Source organism: Myxocyprinus asiaticus, chromosome 12 (genome assembly GCF_019703515.2).
Source record: "Myxocyprinus asiaticus isolate MX2 ecotype Aquarium Trade chromosome 12, UBuf_Myxa_2, whole genome shotgun sequence".
NCBI lineage: Eukaryota > Metazoa > Chordata > Actinopteri > Cypriniformes > Catostomidae > Myxocyprinus > Myxocyprinus asiaticus.
Genome location: NC_059355.1, coordinates 16,690,539 through 16,712,535, shown reverse-complemented (window position 1 = coordinate 16,712,535; position 21,997 = coordinate 16,690,539). Strand labels below are relative to the sequence as shown.

Sequence of the window (21,997 nt, the reverse complement as noted above, 5' to 3'; positions counted from 1 at the left end):
TACCGATTAAGCACTCCGAGGACCTCCCGGCCTTACTACTTCCCTAATACCTCATAAAGTTCCTCCAAGGTTATCTCAGAATCAAGATAATTTTTTTGCTCAGTTGTCAATTTAGAGAGTTCTAATGGTTCCACAAAGTTTCTAATATCTTCATCAGTAGATGAAGACGTGGAACTATAAAGATCAAGATAGAACTCTTTAAAGGCATTATTAATATCAATGGCCGAGGTAAAAATTTCACCACCAACAGATTTCACTGAGGGAATGGTAGAAAAAGACTCTCTCTGCTTTATATATCTAGCCAAAAGCTTCCCTGCTTTGTCCCCTGTATTGCTCTGAATAACTAAAACTCCACTTTCCGTGACAAAATAGTATTATATCTGTATTTCAATCAGGTCAATTCTCTGAGGCCATCAGATGACATTTGCCGCTTCAGCTCTGCCTTGGCACTTTTAATATTCCCTTCCAGCTCCACGAGTTCTCGTGCTTTGGATATTTTGATGAATGAGGCATACTGTATGATCTGACCCCTAAGAACCACCTCCCAAGCTACATCCACAGAGGATACTGAGGACCAATTGGTCTCCATATAGGCATTGATTTCAGTCTTTAACATTTGTTGGAAATATATGGAAATATACACTCCATATGTGGCAACACCTCTAAACTCACCAGGGCATGATCTGAGATTAAAATGCTTCCAATTGAGCAATCAACAACAGATGAAATGAGGGACTTAGATATAAAAAAAATCTATTCTTGAATAAATCTTATGGACTGATGAAAAGAATGTATAGTCTCTATCAGATGGGTTCAAAAGTCACCAAATATCTGCAAGACCAAGATTTGTACACATCCTGTGAAGTGTCAGTGTTGCTCTAGGGAGCTTGCACACTTTTGCTTCACTATGATCAAAGACTGTGTCCATCAAAAGATTAAAGTCTCCTCCCAATATTATATCTTGAGGGGTGCCAGCGGCTTGCAACATCCCTTCAAGATCTACAAAAAAGCCCTGATCATCAGTGTTAGGTGCATAAATTTGCCAAAACCAACCTTTGCCCCTGAATTTCTGTTAAAACACAGAACTCCCCCCCGAACCAATCAAACAAAAAAAAGAAAAACGTGCGCATTAACCCCGCGCACGACAGCGCCAACTAGCATCCATCCCTGTAAACTCAAAAGGTCCATGTACGCCTACGAGAGCCCCTGCGACAATTTTGCCATCAGATTTCTCAAGTCCGGTGCTTCTGCACAACTTCTGTGAGGCAGAATTACATAACAAAAAATACTTTGTAAAACAAACCTCAGCCAATTGGTAGAATAAACACAAAGAACATGTAGATTCATTCACAGAACTGTCTCAAAGGTGTGTTCCTCCACAAAACAAATTCCAGTACAATATATATATATATATATATATATATATATATATATATATATATATATATATATATATATATATACATCACACACACACACACAGTTGTGCTCAAAAGTTTGCATACCCTGGCAGAAATTTTGAAATTTTGGCATTGATTTTGAAAATTAGACTGATCATGCAAATGTCTTTTAAGGATAGTGATCATATGAAGCCATTTATTATCACATAGTTGTTTGGCTCCTTTTTAAATCATAATGATAACAGAAATCACCCAAATGGCCCTGATCAAAAGTTTACATACACTTGAATGTTTGGCCTTGTTACATACACAAGGTGACACACACAGGTTTAAATGGCAATTAAAGGTTAATTTCCCACACCTGTGGCTTTTTAAATTGCAATTAGTGTCTGTGTATAAATAGTCAATGAGTTTGTTAGCTCTCACATGGATGCATTGAGCAGGCTGGTTACAGAGCCATGGGGAGCAGAAAAGAACTGTCAAAAGACCTGTGTAACAAGGTAATGGAACTTTATAAAGATGGAAAAAGGATATAAAAATATATCCAAAGCCTTGAAAATGCCAATCAGTACTGTTCAATCACTTATTAAGAAGTGGAAAATTCGGGGATCTCTTGATACCAAGCCAAGGTCAGGTAGACCAAGAAAGATTTCAGCCCCAACTGCCAGAAGAATTGTTCGGGATACAAAGAAAAACCCACAGGTAACCTCAGGAGTAATACAGGCTGTCTGGAAAAAGACGGTGTGGTTCTTTCAAGGAGCACAGTACGATGATACTTGAACAAAAATGAGCTGCATGGTCGAGTTGCCAGAAAGAAGCAAATGCCACAAAAAAGCCTGGTTACAAAATGCTCGACAACACCTTGACATGCCTCACAGCTTCTGGCACAATGTAATTTGGAGTGACGAGACCAAAATAGAGTTTTATGGTCACAACCATAAGCGCTATGTTTGGAGAGGGGTCAACAAGTATTGTGCTCCTTGAAACAACCATGATGATTTTTTTGCATGATCAGTCATATTTTCAAAATCAATGCCACAATTTCACAATTTCTGCCAGGGTATGCAAACTTTTGAGCACAACTGTGTGTATATATATATATATATATATATATATATATATATAAGCCATTCAGTTTCCTTGGACAGTCAAATGAGTGTTCAGTGAACCAGCTGTTCATGAATGCAGCAAATGACGTAATCCTCCCAATGTCCTGCAAAAATACTCCAAAAAACAAACTCCAGCCGATGAGAAACATAAGCACAAAGAACGAGCATATTCATCCATAACTGTCCCGAAGGAGTGTTATTCCACAAAACAAACTCCAGCCGCTAGGCGGAGCCAGCACAAAAAGAAACAAAACGGGCGTCCCAGTTCCTCGGACGGTCAAGAGTGTATTGAGTGAGTCAAATTCACTTGGAGGCCACATACAAAAACACACCATGACTTCCTTAGTCCATCAACTTTATAAAAGACATCGCTTTTTGTGGACATACAGATATTTTGCAGCCATCCTTAGTATCCATTCTCAATCTGGCTGGGAACTTCGGTGTAAAAGTGATCTTCCATTGATGTAAGAGTTTCTTGAAGGAGTGTTGTTCCACAAAACAAACTCCAGCCGCTAGGCGAAACCAACACAAACAGAAACAAAAAATGGCGCCAGCTACCTCAGACAGCCAAGAGTAAGTACAGCGAGTCACTCCACTCTGGAGCCACATGAGAAACACCAAATGGCTTACTCACCCAATGTTTCTATGAAGGACAGTGCTTGCTTGGGACATGTAAATACTTTGCGGCCATTCTTAGTATCTATTCTCAATTTTGCTGGAAACATCAGAGCAAAAGCGATCTTCCGTTGATGTAAGACTTTCTTGTATTCCTTGAATTGATCGCGTTTCTCTCTTGTCGAATTCGCTAAGTCCGGGAACAAGAAAATGTTGTGATTCTTCCAAGAAAGCGTTCCTTTGCTCCTCACCTCGCGTAACACGAGATCTTTATCGGATGATCTCAGAAATTTGGCCAGAATTGCTCAGGGCCTGTCTCCCTCTGCGGATCTCCGAGCCGGAACTCTGTGAGCTCGCTCGATTTCCAGCTTATGGCCTGTTATGTCAAGCAGACTCGGAAGAGCTTGTCTAGGAATTTCACCATATATCTGCCCTCCTCATGCTCAGGAATTCCAACAAATCGCACATTATTCCTCCTACCGCGGTACTCAAGGTCTTCCAGCTTGTCAAAAACATGTTGTAAATCTGCCTTGGTTGCCAACCGATTAGCAGCCAATTCCCTCTCCGATGACTCCAGATAATCGATCCTTCTCTCGACGTCCCTGATTCTTGTAACCAACTCAGAGAATTTTATTTCCATTACCGTAATCGATCGACATATTACAACGAGATCCTCCAAGTCTGCAACAACTTTCGTCAGCATCACAGACATGCTCGCCAGCTGGCGCTGAATTTCTCCCGCTGCACCGTCCAAACCGATTCCCTGGTCTGCGGGCCTATCTGAGGTATCATCTTGAACATGTAAGTGTCTTTTAATATCTCCAGAGCCCAAGGATTTTGAATTCTTTGCCATGTTGAGTTCAAAGTACAAATATGTAGTAGGATGTGTTGAATCTCACCGATTTATAACACAAAAATAATTAAAAACTAGCAAAGCACACAGAGCTTGTCGTTTACACGTCTGCTCCTTGCATGGTGTCACGTGACCTCAGTTTGAAGGAGCTTTGTTAAAATTAAGGGAATTAGGAAGAGATTAATTAAGGAGATTAATTTTGACACTATTTTACCATTGAAGTTTATTGTATATTTATTGTCTTGTTCAATAAAATAGTAATTTTAACATTTTATAGTAAAATTACGTTTTTTTTTAATTTTTTTTTTACATATACTTTTTCAACTTACAGTTAAGTAAATAACAGGTTTTTACTGAATAAAATAAATAAAAATCCTGTTAAAATTACTTACATTTGTACAGTATACTACAGGTATTGTTACTACAGTAAAACTGGGCTAGCTTGGTATTAGCCACCAATCTCGCTGCAAAAAAGAAATGTATGACAAAGATTATGACAGCTTCTTATACAGTTTGAAGGAAATCACATATGAATTTACTATGAAATTCACTTGATGCATGTTTTTCATAGTTGTTGACATAAACACTACAAAAAATTAAAATAAATTGAAAAAACAAACAAACAAACAATTGAAGACACATACAGTAAGTTAAATATAATGTAATAATATAAATATATAATCATTGTGCAATAGTATAATACAATGAATACTTCAGATGTTTCAGTGTGTAAGTATATAATACTACAGTGATCATAACCCACATTCTATCTGACCATGCCAATGTTTCCAGGGGCATTCATGGTCACACAGAGGGGTCACGACCTTGGGCCTGGGCAGAAGAAAACCTGGAGGAGCAGATGGCAAATGTCGTAGGTAATTAAGAGATTCTTAATGAAGAGTTTGTAAGTTAGTTCAGTTTGATTGTTCACACACAGTCACATCAGAATGCTGGAGCTCACAGAGGAAATCTGCTCTGTATATCTGTTTCTATGGGATCGGTAAAGCCAGTGAGATGCCAGTAACTTTAAGGTAAACAGGGGCAAGAGAGGACTTTACCCCCTTGTATAATCACTTATCCTTTGGATTCAGAGTGAATGGCTTTTATAGAGCTGTGAGTGGTCAGGTTTTGCCTTCACTGTGTGGAGCGGTCAACAGTCACCACGTTGAAAACAGCTTAATCTAAACACTTAATTATGTGTATTTATTTATTTGTAAGGAAACATGCAGAAAGGTTTGTGTGAGGTTTAAGGAATAGAAAATAGAAAATAGAAAATCCTATTTGCTAAGCATAAAATTAAGAGGTGTCAGTGGAAAGTCCCCACCATGACAACAAAAGAGTATGTGTGTGTGTGTTTCAACAGGTGCTAAACCTGAGGAAGTGGCTCTGATGAATGGCTTGACAGTCAATTTGCATCTTCTGATGGTGAAAACAGCCACAAAAACATTTGCAAATGTGTTTAAATATTCTATCTTTTTGATCCTCTGTCTTTGTATGATCCTCGCAGCTTTCCTTCTACAAACCGACTCCAAAACGGCACAAAATTCTTCTTGAGGACAAGGCCTTCCCGTCAGACCACGTATGTAAAACATGTTTGCACTCATGCATGTTACATACAATATAGTTATTGTTCTTTTGATTTATAAATATAATCAATTTACAAATAAAAACATGACACAGAAACAATACAATACTTAACATACAATTTCATTCAATACTTTGACTTAATGTTCAGTCACAAAAAAATTATTGTCTTACCTACTATATTTGCCTTATTTTCTAGTAAAAATAATTTACATATCTTAACAAAACAAGATAAACTGACTTAAGATATTGGAAGGAAAAATATCTAACAATTATGTTGGTTGGGTTATGTTGGTTCTATAAGAAGAAAAAAAATTGTCAATGGGATAAGAAAAATGCAGTTGTTTTTACTTTGAATCAAGTTTTTTTTCTTAGGACATTGGCAAATTGTTTTGTCTTTTAAGCCTAAACGTTACTAAATTGTGTTAGATTTCTCTGAAAAAAAAAGACAAAATATCTCCTGTCATTTTACTTCTTCAGAAAATGTGTCTTGTTTTAACAAAAATACTCGGTAAGAAAATATTTTTTTTTTGCAGTGCACTGCATAACATAATTTTCTTATTGAGTATTATTGTTTTATTTTTCAGTAAAACAAGAACATTATAAAAAATCGCTTCTTTTTCGTACCCCATTGGCAGATTTTTTTGCTTGTTTTAAGCATAAAGTTCAATTAATTTATTAAAGTTTCTCTGAAAGCAAGACAAACTATCTTCTGCCATTTTGCTTGTCAAGTAAATTTATCTTGCTTTAAGAATGTTTATATATTTTCACTCGAAAACAGACAAAAATACTAAAGTTTTTTTTTTCTTATTTGGCAGTGTTTTTCTTGTTTTTCCAGAGAAAATATATAAAACTCCTTTAAACAAGATAAATTTACTTGAGCAGCAAAAGTTCATGAAGTATTAAGCATTCTTAAAACAATAAAATACATTTCCAACAGTCAAAAAATATTTTAGTCTATTTTAAGATTTATGCATTGTAATTTTCAAAATTTCAAATTGAATAGTATAATAAAAATATTTAATACAATTTTATATATATAATTATATATATATTTCATTTTTTTTTTTTTTTTTTAAGGGTCCAAGCACTGAAGGTGCAGGAACCCTATTGTATTTGTTCCGATTTCTAGGGGTTCAAGCCCGAAGGGCTAGAAACCCTATTGTTTTTGTAAGGAGTTTTAGGGGGTCAAGCCCGAAAGGCTAGAAACCCTATTGTTTTTGTAAGGATTTGTATTATTATAATTTTTCTGCCCTAAAACTGATCGTGCAGACCAAACCGTAAAGCCTAGAGACTTTGGGGAAAGGTAGTACTTCTCCAGTCTACAACGGCGCAAAGTCTCGCCCGATCGACCTCACGTTGGCGCTACAGTGATCAAAACAAAACAAATCACATTTTTGGCCATAACTCTTGAACCGTAAGGGCTAGAGACAAAATTCTTTTTTCCAATGATTCCTTGCACCAGAATATGGAGTCAGTCTAAGGACACACAAAACAATTCTGCATCTCCACCTCTTGGTGGCGCTATAAAAGTAAAAAACATTAAAATGGATCTAACTATGGAACGGCTGGGCTGATCAACTTGAAATTTAGCGTGCAGTATCTGTGTCTAAGGTGCCATTAAGGTCTATAAGGACAGTCCCATATCTAGAAAAACATGGCCATCATCAACAAAATCATCTTTTAGCAGCTATTTGATTTAGTCCTAGTCCGTTCACCCGATCAGAACCAATCCAGTGCAGAAAGATTCTCTGGAGTCCCATTATAAATAATTATATAAAAAAGTTTTAATCTTCGATTCAATGTCGCAAAGCTACATCAAAATATAAGCTAAGGGCACTGCCACTTTTACTTAAACAGTTATAACTCTTGAATGGAATGAGATATTTTCACAAAATTTGAGACACTTATGTATGTGGTCATTTGGTGGACACGTGAAAAAAAATTGCATACCTTTACCTCTTGGTTGTGCTATAATAGTCAGGAATGTAAAATCATTACAAATCTGTGTGATACCTCACCTGATGTTTCTCAAAATTAAGGCATTTTAACATTGTTATAGTTGTTTTTAGGCTATCTAATTAATACTTAATATCTTGTGCATATGAACTTAAAGGACCTTAAAGGCTTGAACCCCGGTAATCGCTGCTTGCAGCTATATTTATTATTATTATTATTATTATTATTATTATTATTCTGCCTTAAAACTGAATGTGCAGACCGTACCGTAAGGCCTAGAGACTTGAAACTTTGAGGAAAGGTAGTACTCCTCCAGTCTATAATGCCACAAAGTCTCACCCCGATCGACCTCACGGTGGCACTACAGTGATCAATAAAAAACCAAAATCACATTTTGGGCCATAACTCTTGAACCGTAAGGGCTAGAGACAAAAAAAATTTCCAGTGATTCCTTGCACCATGCTGAAGTATTTTGCCCCTGTCATATTTTTGCTCCGCCCCTTCGTTTTCCCGCTGTTTTGGATTGTTTGAAAAAATTTCAAAACGAACTTTTCCTAAGCCATTCGCCCAATCGGAACCAAACCAGTGCAGATAGATTCAGCAGTGTCCCAATATGAAAATTTTTCAAAGGAATTTTGAAATTTTGGTTCATCGTCAAACAGTATGCCAAAATGTACATAATGGGCAGGGCCACTTTTACTAAAATGGTTATAACTCTTGAACGGAATGAGATATTATCACCAAATTTGGTACACTTATGTATGAGGTCATTCTGAGGACACACAAAAATTGTGCACTTCTGCCTCTTGGTGGCGCTATAATGATTAAAAACAAAAATGGCTCTAACTATGGAACTGTTGGTCCGATCGATTTGTAATTTTGCATGCAGTTTATTTGTCCAAGGTGTCATCAAGGTCTATGAGGACAGTCGCATATTTTGAAAAACATGGCTGCCATCGACCAATCAGCTTTCAGCAGCTTTTATATAGTCAATTTGTATTATTTGGCTCATTTCTGTCAATTCAGATTATTTTTGTTATTTCTTCACATGTACATATATATATATATATATATATATATATATATATATATATATATATATATATATATATATATATTTTTTTTTTTTTGCGGTGTTAGAAATATTGGTAGGGTTATTCAGCAGTCTCCTAACACTGGTTGGAACATATTCCTAATGTTCATACTGTTCACACAGAAATACACATCTGGTTTGATTTATTTGCTTCTGTCAATAAGATAAGAATGGATGAATGAATGGTTAAGGGCGACAGTGATAACAGTTCTTATAACTGTAAAAGACTCAGTTTGTCATATTTGTGTGGTGGGAATGTTGCAGTATGTTGCTGAATCTCAGATCCGCCTGAGAGGATTGAATCCGGCCGACAGCATGCTGCTCATTAAACCCAGACAGGTAATGACTTCACTTCCTGTCTTATCACTATAGTATCATTATGATGTCACAGCAGACAGGAAGAGCTCTCTGTGCACTCTTTCAGGGAGAAGATACTATCAGAACGGAGGATATGCTGTCAGTCATTGAGCGTGAGGGAGAGGTGATTGCTGTGATCATGCTCAGTGGAGTGCAGTATTACACCGGTCAGTTCTTCAACATGCAAGCCATCACGAGAGCAGGACATGGCAAGGTCGGTTTAGTTACCTACCGCACATAAGGGCTGTGTATGATGCATGCAGCGAGATCTCACTCAGATTACCTCTGATTTATGTCTTTGATTCAAACATGGATAGCACAACAGTCAGATTAATAGGGTAAAAATCTATTTTTACTAAAAAAGTATTCATTTTATGCAGAGAAATTGATTTTTAACAATAATGTATAAACGTATGAAGACAGTGCAACCATGACCTCTGAGGTTGTTAATGTGTAATGGCATATGCTTCCGTAGAAGGTACAAGTGCGATTTCAACATAATAATAATAATAACAAAATTTAATTGCCAAATTCCCAGTGAAGAACATCATGGTTACTTGTGTAACCTCCGTTCCCTGATGGAGGGAACGAGACATTGTGTCAATGTAGTGACACTAGGGGTCACCCTTGGGAGCCCGAGACACCTCTGGTCTTTGATAAAAGGCCAATGAAAATTGGCAAGTAGTATTGGCATGCCACTCCCCCGGACATACGGGCATAAAAGGAGCTGGTATGCAACCACTCATTCAGGTTTTATGCTGAGGAGCTGATATAAGGTCCGGCCATTTCAGCGGGTAGTTTAGCGTTGTGGCAGGAGGGACACAACGTCTCTTTCCTTCCATCAGGGAACGGAGGTTACACAAGTAACCATGACGTTCCCTATCTGTCACTCACTCGATGTTGTGTCGATGTAGTGACACTAGGGGTCCCTATATGAAACGCCACAATTGGCTGAACTGTGTTACGTGAACTGGCGGTTTGTGGTGGGCAGACTACTGTGTGCCTCATAGCCAGCACACCAGGTCAAAATGTAACCTCCACCAACATAGTTATGAGTGTTGAACGGCCCTTTTTGGGGACAAGTCGACTACCCAAGAGATAGAGACAGGCTTAACCCAGTCGTGGCCTCTCTTCCCCTTCTCTTTTTTCCACTCCCTAAAAAAGAAGGGGGATTATCCAACTGGGCCACCAGGTCCCTCCCAAGGGGAAGACACAGCGGAGACCACACCTCGCCCAAAGAGAGGGGGGGATATTTAAGTGGAAGGATACGTCACATGGTCTTTCCAACCATGTGGAGAGTCTTCAAGGTAGATCCTGCCCAATGGGGGAGGAGTTACTACATACCTGGAGACTGGGGCAGAGGGGCTCTGCCCAAGAAAGACGCAGTTTGCCAACAGGGAAACGAATTAGCGGAAGATATATATCGCATGGGGTTAGCCTTACAGGGAACCGCCACATGCGGAGCACCTACCCCAGAACAGGACTTTTAGTTAGCACGTGTACTGGGCCGGCAGCGAATTTCTCAGAAAACTGGACTGCCACAGGGCTCGGAGGAAGTCAACCAGGGAACAAACTTGTGAACACTACTGGGAATTAATGGCGCACATCTTCAGCTCAAAAGGAGGTGGAAGACGCTATGTGCAAGTGATACACCCGGCCAGCTATCCCGGGCTTATCCGCTTGTGTTGCTTGCCACTACCTGGGACGAAACCGGTTCCACCCGGAGGTTGTAGAACCTTGCAAAGGTGTTGGGTGTTGCCCAGCCCACTGCTCTGCAAATGTCTGTTAGAGAGGCACCTCTGGCCAGGGCCCAGGAAGCAGCTACACCCCTGGTAGAATGGGCTCATAGCCCTAACGGGGTGGCATGTCCTGGGCGAGATATGCCATAGTTATGGCATCAATGAGCCAGTGGGCAATCCTCTGCTTGGAGACAGCGCTTCCTTTCCGCTGTGCACCAAAGCAGACAAAGAGCTGCTCAGAGATTCTAAAGCTCTGTGTGCAATCCAAATAGATGCGTAAAGCATGCACCGGACACAGCAACGACAGGGCAAGGTCTGCCTCATCCTGGGGCAGTGCTTGCAGGTTCACCACCTGGTCCCTAAAAGGGGTGGTGGGAACCTTGGGCACATAGCCCGGTCGGGGTCTCAGGATTACATGAGAGTAACCCAGACCGAACTCCAGGCACGTTTCGCTGACAGAGGATGCTTGCAGGTCACCTACCCTCTTGATGGAAGTGAGCGCAGTCAGGAGGGCAGTCTTCAAGGAGAGTGCCATAAGCTTGGCTGACTGCAAAGGCTCAAAGGGGGCTCTCTGTAGACCCTGAAGAACTACAGATAGGTCCCATGAGGGAACGAGGCGCGGTCTGGAGGGATTCAGCCTCCTGGCGCCTCTTAGGAACCTGATGATCAGGTCGTGCTTCCCTAAGGACTTACCGTCGACTGCGTCGTGGTGTGCTGCTATGGCAGCAACGTACACCTTCAAGGTGGAAGGGGACAGCCTCTTCGTGTCGGGAAGAACACCACTTAACGAACAGACGGCACTTAAAGCCATACAGGTGCCTCGTAGGGGGGGCCCTAGCCTGAGTGATCGTGTCTACCACTGCAGGTCCAGGGGCCAGACATGGAGATTCCAGAGGTCTGGTCGCAGGTGCCAGAGGGTGCCCCGTCCCTGAGAAAGAAGGTCCTTCCTCAGGGGAATTCGCCAGGGGGGAGCTGTCACGAGGAGTGTGAGGTACGAGAACCATGTCTGGGTGGGCCAGTAGGGTGCTACCGGGACAACCTGCTCCTCATCCTCCCTGACCTTGCACAGGGTCTGTGCAAGCAGGCTCACTGGGGGAAACGCCGTGTGCCAACGCGTCTATGCTGACAGGAGCCTCGGTGAGGATGTACCAGAGCGGGCAGTGGGAGGATTCTTGGGAGTTGAACAGGTCCACCTGTGCCCGTCCGAATCGACTCCAAATCAGCTGGACCACCTGAGGATGGAGTCTCCACTCTCCCCTGAGGGTAACCTGCCATGACAGCACGTCCGCTGTAGTGTTGAGGTTGCCAGGGATGTGAGTGGCTCGCAGTGACTTGGAGTGCTGCTGACTCCAGAGGAGGAGACGGCAGGCGAGTTGTGACATACAACGAGAGTGCAGACCACCTTGGCGGTTGACATATGCTACCGTTGCCATGTTGTCTGTCTGAACTAACACGTGCTTGCCCTGGATCGACGGCTGGAACCTCCGCAGGGTGAGCAGAATTGCCAACAACTCGAGGCAGTTGATGTGCCAATGCAGTCGTGGACCCATCCAGAGGCCGGCGGCTGCGTGCCCTTTGCAAACAGCACCCCAGCCCGTTTTGGAGGCATCTGTCGTGACCACGACATGCCTGGAGACCAGTTCTAGAGAAACATCTGCCCGTAGAAACGAGAGGTCGGTCCAAGGGCTGAAAAGATGGTGACAGACCGGCGTGATGACCGCGCAATGTGTCCCGTGGTGCCATGCCCATCTCGGGACTCTAGTCTGGAGCCAGTGCTGAAGCGGCCTCATATGCATCAACCCGAGCGGGGTGGCTACCGCCGAGGATGCCATATGCCCCAGGAGCCTCTGAAAAAGTTTCAGTGGAACCGCTGTTTTCTGTCTGAATGCCTTCAAACAGGCCAGCACCGACTGGATGCGCTCGTTCGTAAGACACGCTGTCAAGGAGACTGAGTCCAACTCCAAACCGAGAAAAGAGATGCTCTGAACCGGGAGGAGCTTGCTCTTTTCCTGTTGACCCGAAGCCCTAGTCGGCTGAGGTGTGAGAGCACCAGGTCCCTGTGTGCGCACAACATGTCTCGAGAGTGAGCTAGGATTAGCTAGTCGTCGAGATAGTTGAGAATGCGAATGCCCACCTCCCTTAACGGGGCAAGGGCAGCCTCTGCGACCTTCGTGAAGACGCGAGGAGACAGGGACAGGCCGAAAGGGAGGACTTTGTACTGATACGCCTGACCCTCGAATGCAAACCGCAGAAAGGGTCTGTGTCGAGGAAGGATCGAGACGTGGAAGTACGTATCCTTCAGGTCTACCGCCGCGAACCAATCTTGATGCCGGACACTTGCCAGAATGCGTTTTTGTGTCAGCATCTTGAACAGGAGTCTGTGTAAGGCCCGGTAATCGCAGGTCCAAGATTGGCCGTAACCCACCGCCTTTTTCGGTACGATGAAGTAGGGGCTGTAAAACGCTTTCTTCATCTCGGCTGGAGGGACAGGTTCTATCGCGTCCTTCCGTAGGAGGGTAGCGATCTCCGCATGCAAGGAAGCAGCGTTTTCGCTCTTGACCAAGGTGAAGTCAATACCGCTGAACCTGGGCGGGCACCTGGCGAACTGAATTACGTAACCGAGTCGGATCAGCCATCGCAACGGATTGGAAATTGCGAGCCATGAGTCCAAGTTCCGCGTAAGGGGGACCAAGGGCACAACATCGTCGGACATACCGGCAGGTGGGGCCTCAAGGCAGGGCGGAGCTCGAGGTGCCACACCACGTCATGGCCGTGCTGAGTCTAGGGACATCGAAGCACTTACCTGGCTCCTTGTGACCACCCCCGGAACAGCCTGGGATGGGGGAGGAAGAGGCCTGTCCTTGTAACCCGTGGAGACTGCCAAATCAGGGGCGGATGTGTGCCACAGCTGGGCACTCTGGGGCGGAAAGGCCACTGCTGGAGCGCCAATCCTGCAAGAAAAAAACCTGTGGATGGTAGTCGTGGTGACGACCGTGCACACCGGGTATGTGACCCATGGAGGAAGGAAGCTGCTCTTTTGCTGAACTATCGGGTACCGCAGCCACTTGGGCATGCGGCAAAACAAAAAGGCAACAAAAGATTTTCCGGGGGATGGAGTGGTCTTTTTACCAGCTCCAAGTGAGTGGGTTCCCTCGTCCCTGGGTCGCCCGTCTCAGGGCGTCTCAGACCTCCGTGGGTTCTTTGGTGCCGGCTGTGAGACGGGTGGCGTCTGCTTCCTGCGGTGGGCCGGGCTGAAGGGGCGGGCTGCGGCGGAGCCGGTGCAGTCACTGCAGGGGGACGCCCTTGGCGACGAGCAGATGGGGTGCGGGATCTTGAGCCGCGCCGGGGCAGGATGTGCTGGATTGCCTCCGTCTGCTGCTTCACCGCCGAGAACTGCTGGGAAAAGTCCTCGATGTTGTCGCTGAATTGGCCAGCCTGGGAAATGGGGGCAGCAAAGAACCGTGTCTTGTCGGCCTCTCCCATCTCGACCAGGTTGAGCCAAAGGTGGCACTCCTGGACCACTAGTGTGGCCATCGTCCGCCCGAGAGACCGCGCCGTGACCTTCGTCGCTCAGAGAGCGAGGTCGGTCACCGAGCACAGTTCCTGCACCAAATCTGGGGAGGAACAACCCTCGTGCAGTTCTTTCAACGCCTTGGATTGGTGGACCTGCAGGAGGGCCATGGCGTGCAGGGCAGAAGCGGCTTGTCCGGCAGTGCTATAGGCTTTAGCCGTCAGCGACGACGTGAACCTACAGGGCTTGGACAGGAGCTTAGGACGTCCGCGCCAGGTGGCGGCGCTCTGCGGGCATAGGTGCACCGCGAGCGCCTTATCCACCAGGAGAATCGCCGTATAGCCCCTGGCCGCCCCGCCATCGAGGGTAGTGAGAGCGGGAGAACTGCAGAATCGGGGCCGGCCAGTAAAAGGTGCCTCCCACAATTTCATCAGCTTCTCGTGCACTTCCGGGAAGAACGGCACTGGAGCGGGGCGTGGCTGCTTTGAGCGGCGCCACGAGCCCAGGAACCAATCATCAAGCCGCGAGGGTTCAGGGAAGAGCGGAGGGTTCCACTCTAACCCGACGCTCGCGGCCGCCCGGGAAAGCATGTCCGTCATTTCGGAATCGGCCTATGAAGCTGAGGCTTCTGTGTCCGACTGGACAAGCCCGATCTCCGATGCTGCGCTCGAGAGCTCATCATCTTCGCGGGCTCCGAACAAGAAGCCAGACTCGCAGTGAAACGAGCCGGCGAACTCATCCGGAAGCCCGATTGGGGCAGACGAGTGTGCTGGGGAATGGGAGGTCTGCGGGGGGATACCCGGCGGAGACGATCCCATTGGGGTCCCCAAGTCGCCCCCAGTGCTAGCCGCGCTGGCCTCATACCCGTAGGTAGAAGGACCGAGGCGGGGAGCAGCTAGGGTCCGCAACGTTGCCATGGTCATGTTCTCGCAATGAGCACATGAACCATCCACAAACGCTGCCTCCGTGTGAGTCGCGCCCAGACACGAAAGACAGCGATCATGACCATCCGAAGTTAAGAGATAACGACCGCAACCAGGAATAACACACAATCAGAAAGGCGTCTTTAAAAAGACTCGTCTTTAAAAAGACGTTCCGTGTGTGCCGCTCTTTTAGAGAAATATATACTCTTTTGGAGGAGAAAAAGCTCTTTCAGAAAATATACTCTCTTGTTTTTCTGCCAAAGCGCCCAGGGGCGTTCTCTGCAGTGCACCAGTGCAGAGGAGGGAGAAGCCGCTGAAATGCGCCGTCAGATCCAGCAGAGGTGAATGAACAGTAGGATTCAGCTCAATGAGCATGATCGTTCGGCTCTGAAGAGAAAATCTGAATGAGTGGTTGCATACCAGCTCCTTTTATACCTGTATGTCCGGGGGAGTGGCAGGCAAATACCACTTGCCAATTTTCATTGGCCTTTTATCAAAGACCAGAGGTGCCTTGGGCTCCCAAGAGTGACCTCTAGTGTCACTACATCGACACAACGTCGAGTGAGTGACAGATAGGGAACTACACTACCCATAAAGTGTGATCCACCAATCAGAGAATGCAAGTACTCACAAGTATTGTGAATGGCGTAACTATCTCCCTACTACTTATTTATTTGTATTAGAGCTGTAAATCATTTAAAAATTGTAATCAAATTATTTGATTGTTGTGATTAATTAATTGCAATTAATTGCAAATATGAATATTTGCAGAGAAAGCCCCCCAAATAAAAATAATTCAATGATAAAATAATAATAAATAATTATATTTAATCATTTTCATGATTTCATGAAACATTCAAATCATTTTAAATATGATTTAGAATTAATATAATTTGTCAGATGATTAAAATGCATTGTATTATTGTGGCAGATGAGCAAAGCATTAACAAGAAAATACAAAAATTGCTTTAGAAGGCATTATATTGTTTATTTCCATATTATTGAACTTAAGTCTATCAAGCTTATCACATACAATCCACAGCAATCCATTTTCTAATTAAACTCGTCAATCTGTGCGAGGTAGATTTATTGTAAGGGCCTTTCTAAGGATGTGTCAGTGTACACTGACACTTTTTGAACACAGTGTAAAGTTTAACGTAGTTTTACAAGTTTGTCTCGAGATTCCTGCATTCAGAGTTGTGCTCCGTCCAGCTGTGTTTGAACGCAAGAACGTGTTCTCATCTTGTACTGTCTACTGTCAGTAAGTGTGGTTTTATGTCTGCACAGTTGCACATTACTTGTTCAGCTAGAGTTGCGCTTAATGCCCCGTGCTGACCGAAACATTTGAACATGGTGAACATTTCTTAATACGGTCCAGGGGGATGATTAATTGTGTTTTTTAGTACATTATTTTCTATAGAAGAAATCACACTCAATAATTGACAGCCCTAATTTGTAAATGTCTTAGTACTTTGCAAAAAATTTTTTTAAATCTATATATATGATATATGATACTTATAAATACTGTAACTATGTTAATAGTCTTACATTGTACCATAATTTTCTGATTCAATAACATCTGTCAAAATGCTTCATGAGTAGTTCATTTAATTTAAATATACAGTCTTGTACCTTTGTTGTGATTTTTTTGCCCCAAATATATATATCTATCTATCTATCTATCTATCTATCTATCTATATATATATATATATATATATATATATATATATATTTAAATGTATATTATAAGTATGTAAAATTTGTTATGATTTGTCTCAAGCAAGTTGGTTTGGTTCATGGTTTAGAAATCTATTTTGATTTTGTTTAAAATCTCTATAAAAAATAATATTAAGAAAAATACATCTAGAACTAGGAAAAGTAGGTGATCACTTTTCTGCTGTATTGCTAGAGACTTTTCCTAGAATTACACTCATCCCGAAAGATCAACATGAATCTTTGCTTAATTGCAAATATTGTTTTAAAAATACAATTCACTCATACATATACTGGATATGCACAAATCTCAGTTTAAATGTGTGTGTGTTCAGGGATGTTTTGTAGGTTTTGATTGTGCACATGCTGTGGGAAACGTAGAACTGCAACTTCACGACTGGAATGTGGATTTTGCGTGTTGGTGCTCTTATAAAGTACGTTTGTTTGACTGTAAATATTTCTGAGTCTTTAGTATGTCAGTTTCTCCATGATTATTTATATATATATATATATATATATATATATATATATATATATATATATATATATATATATGCATATGCATGAGTGTTTAATATGTCTTGTTCAGTATGTGAATTCAGGAGCTGGTGGTTTAGCAGGTGCATTTATACATGAAAAACACATTTACACCATCAAACCAGCGTGAGTATCATGCAGACACTCTATAGTGTTTATATGTTAAATAAACACACTCATGAAGTGTGTGTGTGTGTGTGTGTGTGTGTGTGTGTGTGTTTGTCAGGCTGTTGGGCTGGTGGGGTCACGATCTGAAAACCAGATTTCGCATGAACAACGGTATTTATCTCATGTTTTACCTCTAATCATTCTGTCATTTATGTACTGTAAACCAGCTGTTCAGCAAACATTTACGTAAACATAATTTAAATACCAGTTAAAGACAATTACATAATATGATATATAAAAAAGCATTGTCTACAGTATGTAGCCACAGATGACGTTTATATAATGTGGTTTATCAAGTGTTCATCTGATGCATGGAGAAATATATGAAGTGTGTTGATAGAAATATCATTGTGCAGAAATGGAGCTTCAGTCGGGTGTAAACGGATTCCGCCTGTCAAACCAGCCCATCTTACTGGTGTGCCCCCTACAGGCCAGTCTAGAGGTCTGACCACTGCAGATAACACACAATGCAAAATAATACAACATACACACCTGTTATACAACTTATGACAACCTTCATACAACATACTGACAACACTGCTTGACACTTTCCAAGAATAGTTTACCAAAAGGTACATTCTTCAAAAGCGTTGGCATTTCCATCTGAAAAATGTCCATAACTTAAACTCATTAGTCCTGGAGTACTCATACCATGCTATATAAATTATTTTATCTTCTGTTTCATTTTATTCAAGGTCACACAGCTGAAGAAGTAATAGTACAACAACAACAAAGAACAAAAAAAAAAAAAAAAAAAAAAAAAAGAAAAAAAGCAGTTGTTACCATTGGCTGGCAGTGGAGTTACTGCTAACTAAAAGTTCTGGGAACCAGTAACACCACTGAAATATTGCATGTTTAAGTTGATATTCAAGATAGAGAAAGTTTACAAAACAAAAATGCTACCACTGATCTTAATATCACTTAATTATTAATATTATAAGACATTTCAATTAATAATCTATCATAAAATGCATAACAGGTTAAAAATGTTTTAGTGAAAGTCTCTGTGTTGGCACAGCCATATCTGAATATGATAACTGGTAAATTTTATTAACTCATACGGAGGCAAAAAACATGCTTACTACTTGGTATTCTGTTGAACTGGAACCGGAACCTTTTTATTTGTATTTCCATTTATGGAATACAGGTCATATACACATGACGTGAACAGTATGAGGGCACACCTATTACAAATGTTAACACTCTGAAAACTAACAATTTGCCATTTCAAATGGTCAGTTTTCATGGACTTTCACAAAACAAAATGCAACATGTACAACACATGTAAGGGTTTTTAAATAAGACTACTGACATTAGAATTAATAACAATTGTTTTTATTTAAATAACATTTTTTTCCTATTTTTATTGTTATTTTTTTAACTGGAAAAATGTCCCTACTCATGGATAAGTCATGCATATTTTCATGCTCTAAGAGAATTTAAGTACAATTTTTTAAATTATTAATAATAATATTAGATGTACTATTCTAATAGTACAAATGATATGATATAAAACTATGATATAAAATATATTTCTATAGACATTATGAAGGCTACATTGCAGTTTTATCAGCAACAGCATCTGCCACTACAACTGTAGTGACGCAAATGATGCAAATTCAGTCAACTTTAAAATATGTGTGAAATTGAACATGGGATTTCTGCATTGACTGCTTTAAAAAATGTCATGACACACCAGTTTGTAGCTTATTCATGGAAAGTGCTGCATGTTGTTAATTTTCTTTTAAAAACATGTTGTTTACCTCTTGTTAACTGTTGAAATTTCTATTTACAGTATATGAGTGGTTTGTGCAGCCAAAATACATATTATTAATTGTTTTGAAAGCCAATCAAGACCACCTTGCATATACTTGTTTTGTAATTATGATGCTTGTACTTTTCTGTCCAGATTTTTAACAAGACGAGCATGAAGGACTTGAGGAGGAAGTCAGTGTTGTTGACGGGGTATCTGGAGTTTCTCATCAAACATTACTACAGTAAAGACGAGTCCCAACCTGACAAACCCTTCATTGACATCATCACGCCCTCTGACCCCGAGCAGAGGGGCTGTCAGCTCTCGCTGTCTTTCTCTCTTCCAATCAGAGCTGTGTTTAAAGAGCTCGAGAGGAGAGGAATTGCTGTACGTATCACATCTATTTATTATCTGACTTTATTTGTATTCTGACGATAAGCAAGTGTAAAACATTACACAAACAATAAAAAACAAAAAGTCTCAAATATATGATAATGAAAAATAATAAAAAATAAAACCTAAAAATAACTATCAGAGAATAACCATTAAGCTCTTATTAGGTTGTCAGACAAAAACCTCCCTGTAACATTCTGGGAACATTAGTTTTTGGTCATAAAAAACAAAAACTAAATAGAAAATTCCTAGAACGGTAGGGATGCTAATAAGATTTCAGAGGATGTAAAGTGAGTGTTGTGTTTCTGTTGTGTGTTTCAGTGTGACCTGAGAGAACCGAATGTCCTGCGGATCGCTCCAGTGCCTCTCTACAACACCTTCACTGACGTGCACCGCTTCATCACTGTACTGGGATCAGCTCTGAGCACCACTGATAAACTCCACTGCAGCTGACTCACATGTTTTCATTGGCTGTTGTTGCTGCTCATCTAGTCACAAAAGGCGTGTCAGTGTCTATCTATTCCTGACCATTATAGATCACTTTTATGTGCTGCAGTGTTTAAAAATGACAATAAATATTTTCCACAAGTTCAGCTTGTGTTCTGAGGGATTCAAAGGAGAAATGAAGCACTTATGTTGTGCTAATAATCAGAATTTCACACACATTAATATTATATTGCAAAATAAGGCCTGAAACTCATTTATAGGAGCTGCGTAACCTTAAGAAAATATTGACCATCAACCTCAGGAGGTTTAGACTACGTATCAGCTGTTTTATTTTAAATTTGTTTTGCCACCCTTTTACCATAATTTGGGACAAAAAACATAGAACAGGATTTATGTGATTTTGTTATTTTTTAATGAAAAATATTAAATAAATCTTGATCTTAAGTACTGTAGACAAATTTCTACAATAATAAAATAAAACAAATTGTTTCAAAATATTCAAAAAAACAATTTCACAAATGATTCTGGCAGCAGGGTCGAATGCAGTCGGTGCTACAATATGTATGAAAGTGGAATGAGATTATTTACTTGTCCTTCCACCATGCTTATAACACAACTATTTATGCTTGGTGTGTAAATAATTTCTAAAAAATATTAAATTTTATTGTTGGAATTGGTCGTCAAAAAGATTATGATAAAAAAAATAAATAAAATAATAGCCACAGAACTTAACTGTATCAACCAAAGGTTTGTTGTTTCACGAGTGTACTTTGCACTGGTGTGAGTTAATCATTACTGTAGTAAAAACTCATGAGACAATTTGTTTATTGACCTATAGAGAGTTTTGAAGAAACACCATTAAAAAAACTGGAGAGTCTCTTAAGCTGATTTTGACACTTTAGTTGATTTTTATTCTCTTTTCACACTCTAAATGAAAAGATGAACTGATTATTTTTTTTGTTATTTCATGTTGATTGATGCTGAAGAAGGAAAAAAGGAAGAAAAATGGAGAAAAAGAAAGAGTAAATTTATAATAAATGGAGAGAATGCAAGAAAGAAAAAATAAAGTATACAAATAAATATAGTGAAAGAAAGAAAAAAATAAATGGAAAGCAAATAAATAAATAAACAAATTAAATAGAGAAAGAAAGAAAGACAAAATAAATGAAGATAAAGAATAAAAATAAATAAATGAAAGAAAGAAAGAAAGAAAGAAAGAAAGAAAGAAAAATAAAAACAAATAAGTAAATGGAGAGAAAGAAAGATACAATAAATAAATGGAAATCAAAGAAAGAAAGAAAGAAAGAATTAAATTAAATAAATGGAAAGAAAAAAATGGAGAGAAAGAATTAAAATAAATAAATGGAAAGAAAGACTTTCAGATAAAACTAAAGTACTTCAGATATGAAAAGATGTGTTTCATGTGTCTCACAGCAGATCGTTAAAGCTTGTTATCATGTGAGCTGATTTGCACATTAACATCTCTAATGAACCTTCAAAGAAATTAATAATTGAGAACAAATTAAATATTTGGATTGTGTTTAACGCTTTATATGTAACTTCCTGCCTAATTACACACGACATGTTTAAGTGAAGAGTGTCCGGGGTCAGAAAGAGAGGAGGAGGAGGCGGAGTGTGTATGGGTCATTAATGATGAAGAGTAATTAAAACTGTGTGGCTGGTCAGGGGTTTCATGCAGATTATTGTTGTTGTTTATTCATTTCACCAGTCTGATCAGCATTAAAGAAATAGAACACCCAAAAATGAACATTTCTGTCATCATTTACTTATCACGTCATTCCAAATCAGTATGACTTTCTTCTGTGGAACACAAAAGGAGAT

The 21,997-nt window shown here is 40.8% G+C and overlaps 1 protein-coding gene across 3 annotated transcripts in view; it reads left to right on the top strand.

Moving 5' to 3' along the window:
• Positions 1-21,530, top strand: part of LOC127449059 (kynureninase-like) — a 34,170-nt gene extending 12,640 nt beyond the window's left edge. The window contains exons 3-13 of one of the 3 annotated variants that reach the window (XM_051712172.1): positions 4,770-4,852; positions 5,341-5,402; positions 5,485-5,556; positions 8,878-8,952; positions 9,038-9,184; positions 17,193-17,291; positions 17,447-17,520; positions 17,657-17,673; positions 17,919-18,004; positions 19,472-19,702; positions 20,030-21,530. In XM_051712172.1, the coding sequence (XP_051568132.1) occupies positions 4,770-4,852; positions 5,341-5,402; positions 5,485-5,556; positions 8,878-8,952; positions 9,038-9,184; positions 17,193-17,291; positions 17,447-17,520; positions 17,657-17,673; positions 17,919-18,004; positions 19,472-19,702; positions 20,030-20,161 (1,078 nt within the window). In that variant the 3' untranslated portion in view covers positions 20,162-21,530. Of the gene's footprint in view, positions 1-4,769; positions 4,853-5,340; positions 5,403-5,484; positions 5,557-8,877; positions 8,953-9,037; positions 9,185-17,192; positions 17,292-17,446; positions 17,521-17,620; positions 17,674-17,918; positions 18,005-19,471; positions 19,703-20,029 lie in introns of all 3 variants that reach the window. The other 2 variants (XM_051712171.1, XM_051712173.1) reach the window with 2 other exon arrangements.
• The last annotated feature ends 467 nt before the right edge of the window (positions 21,531-21,997 follow it).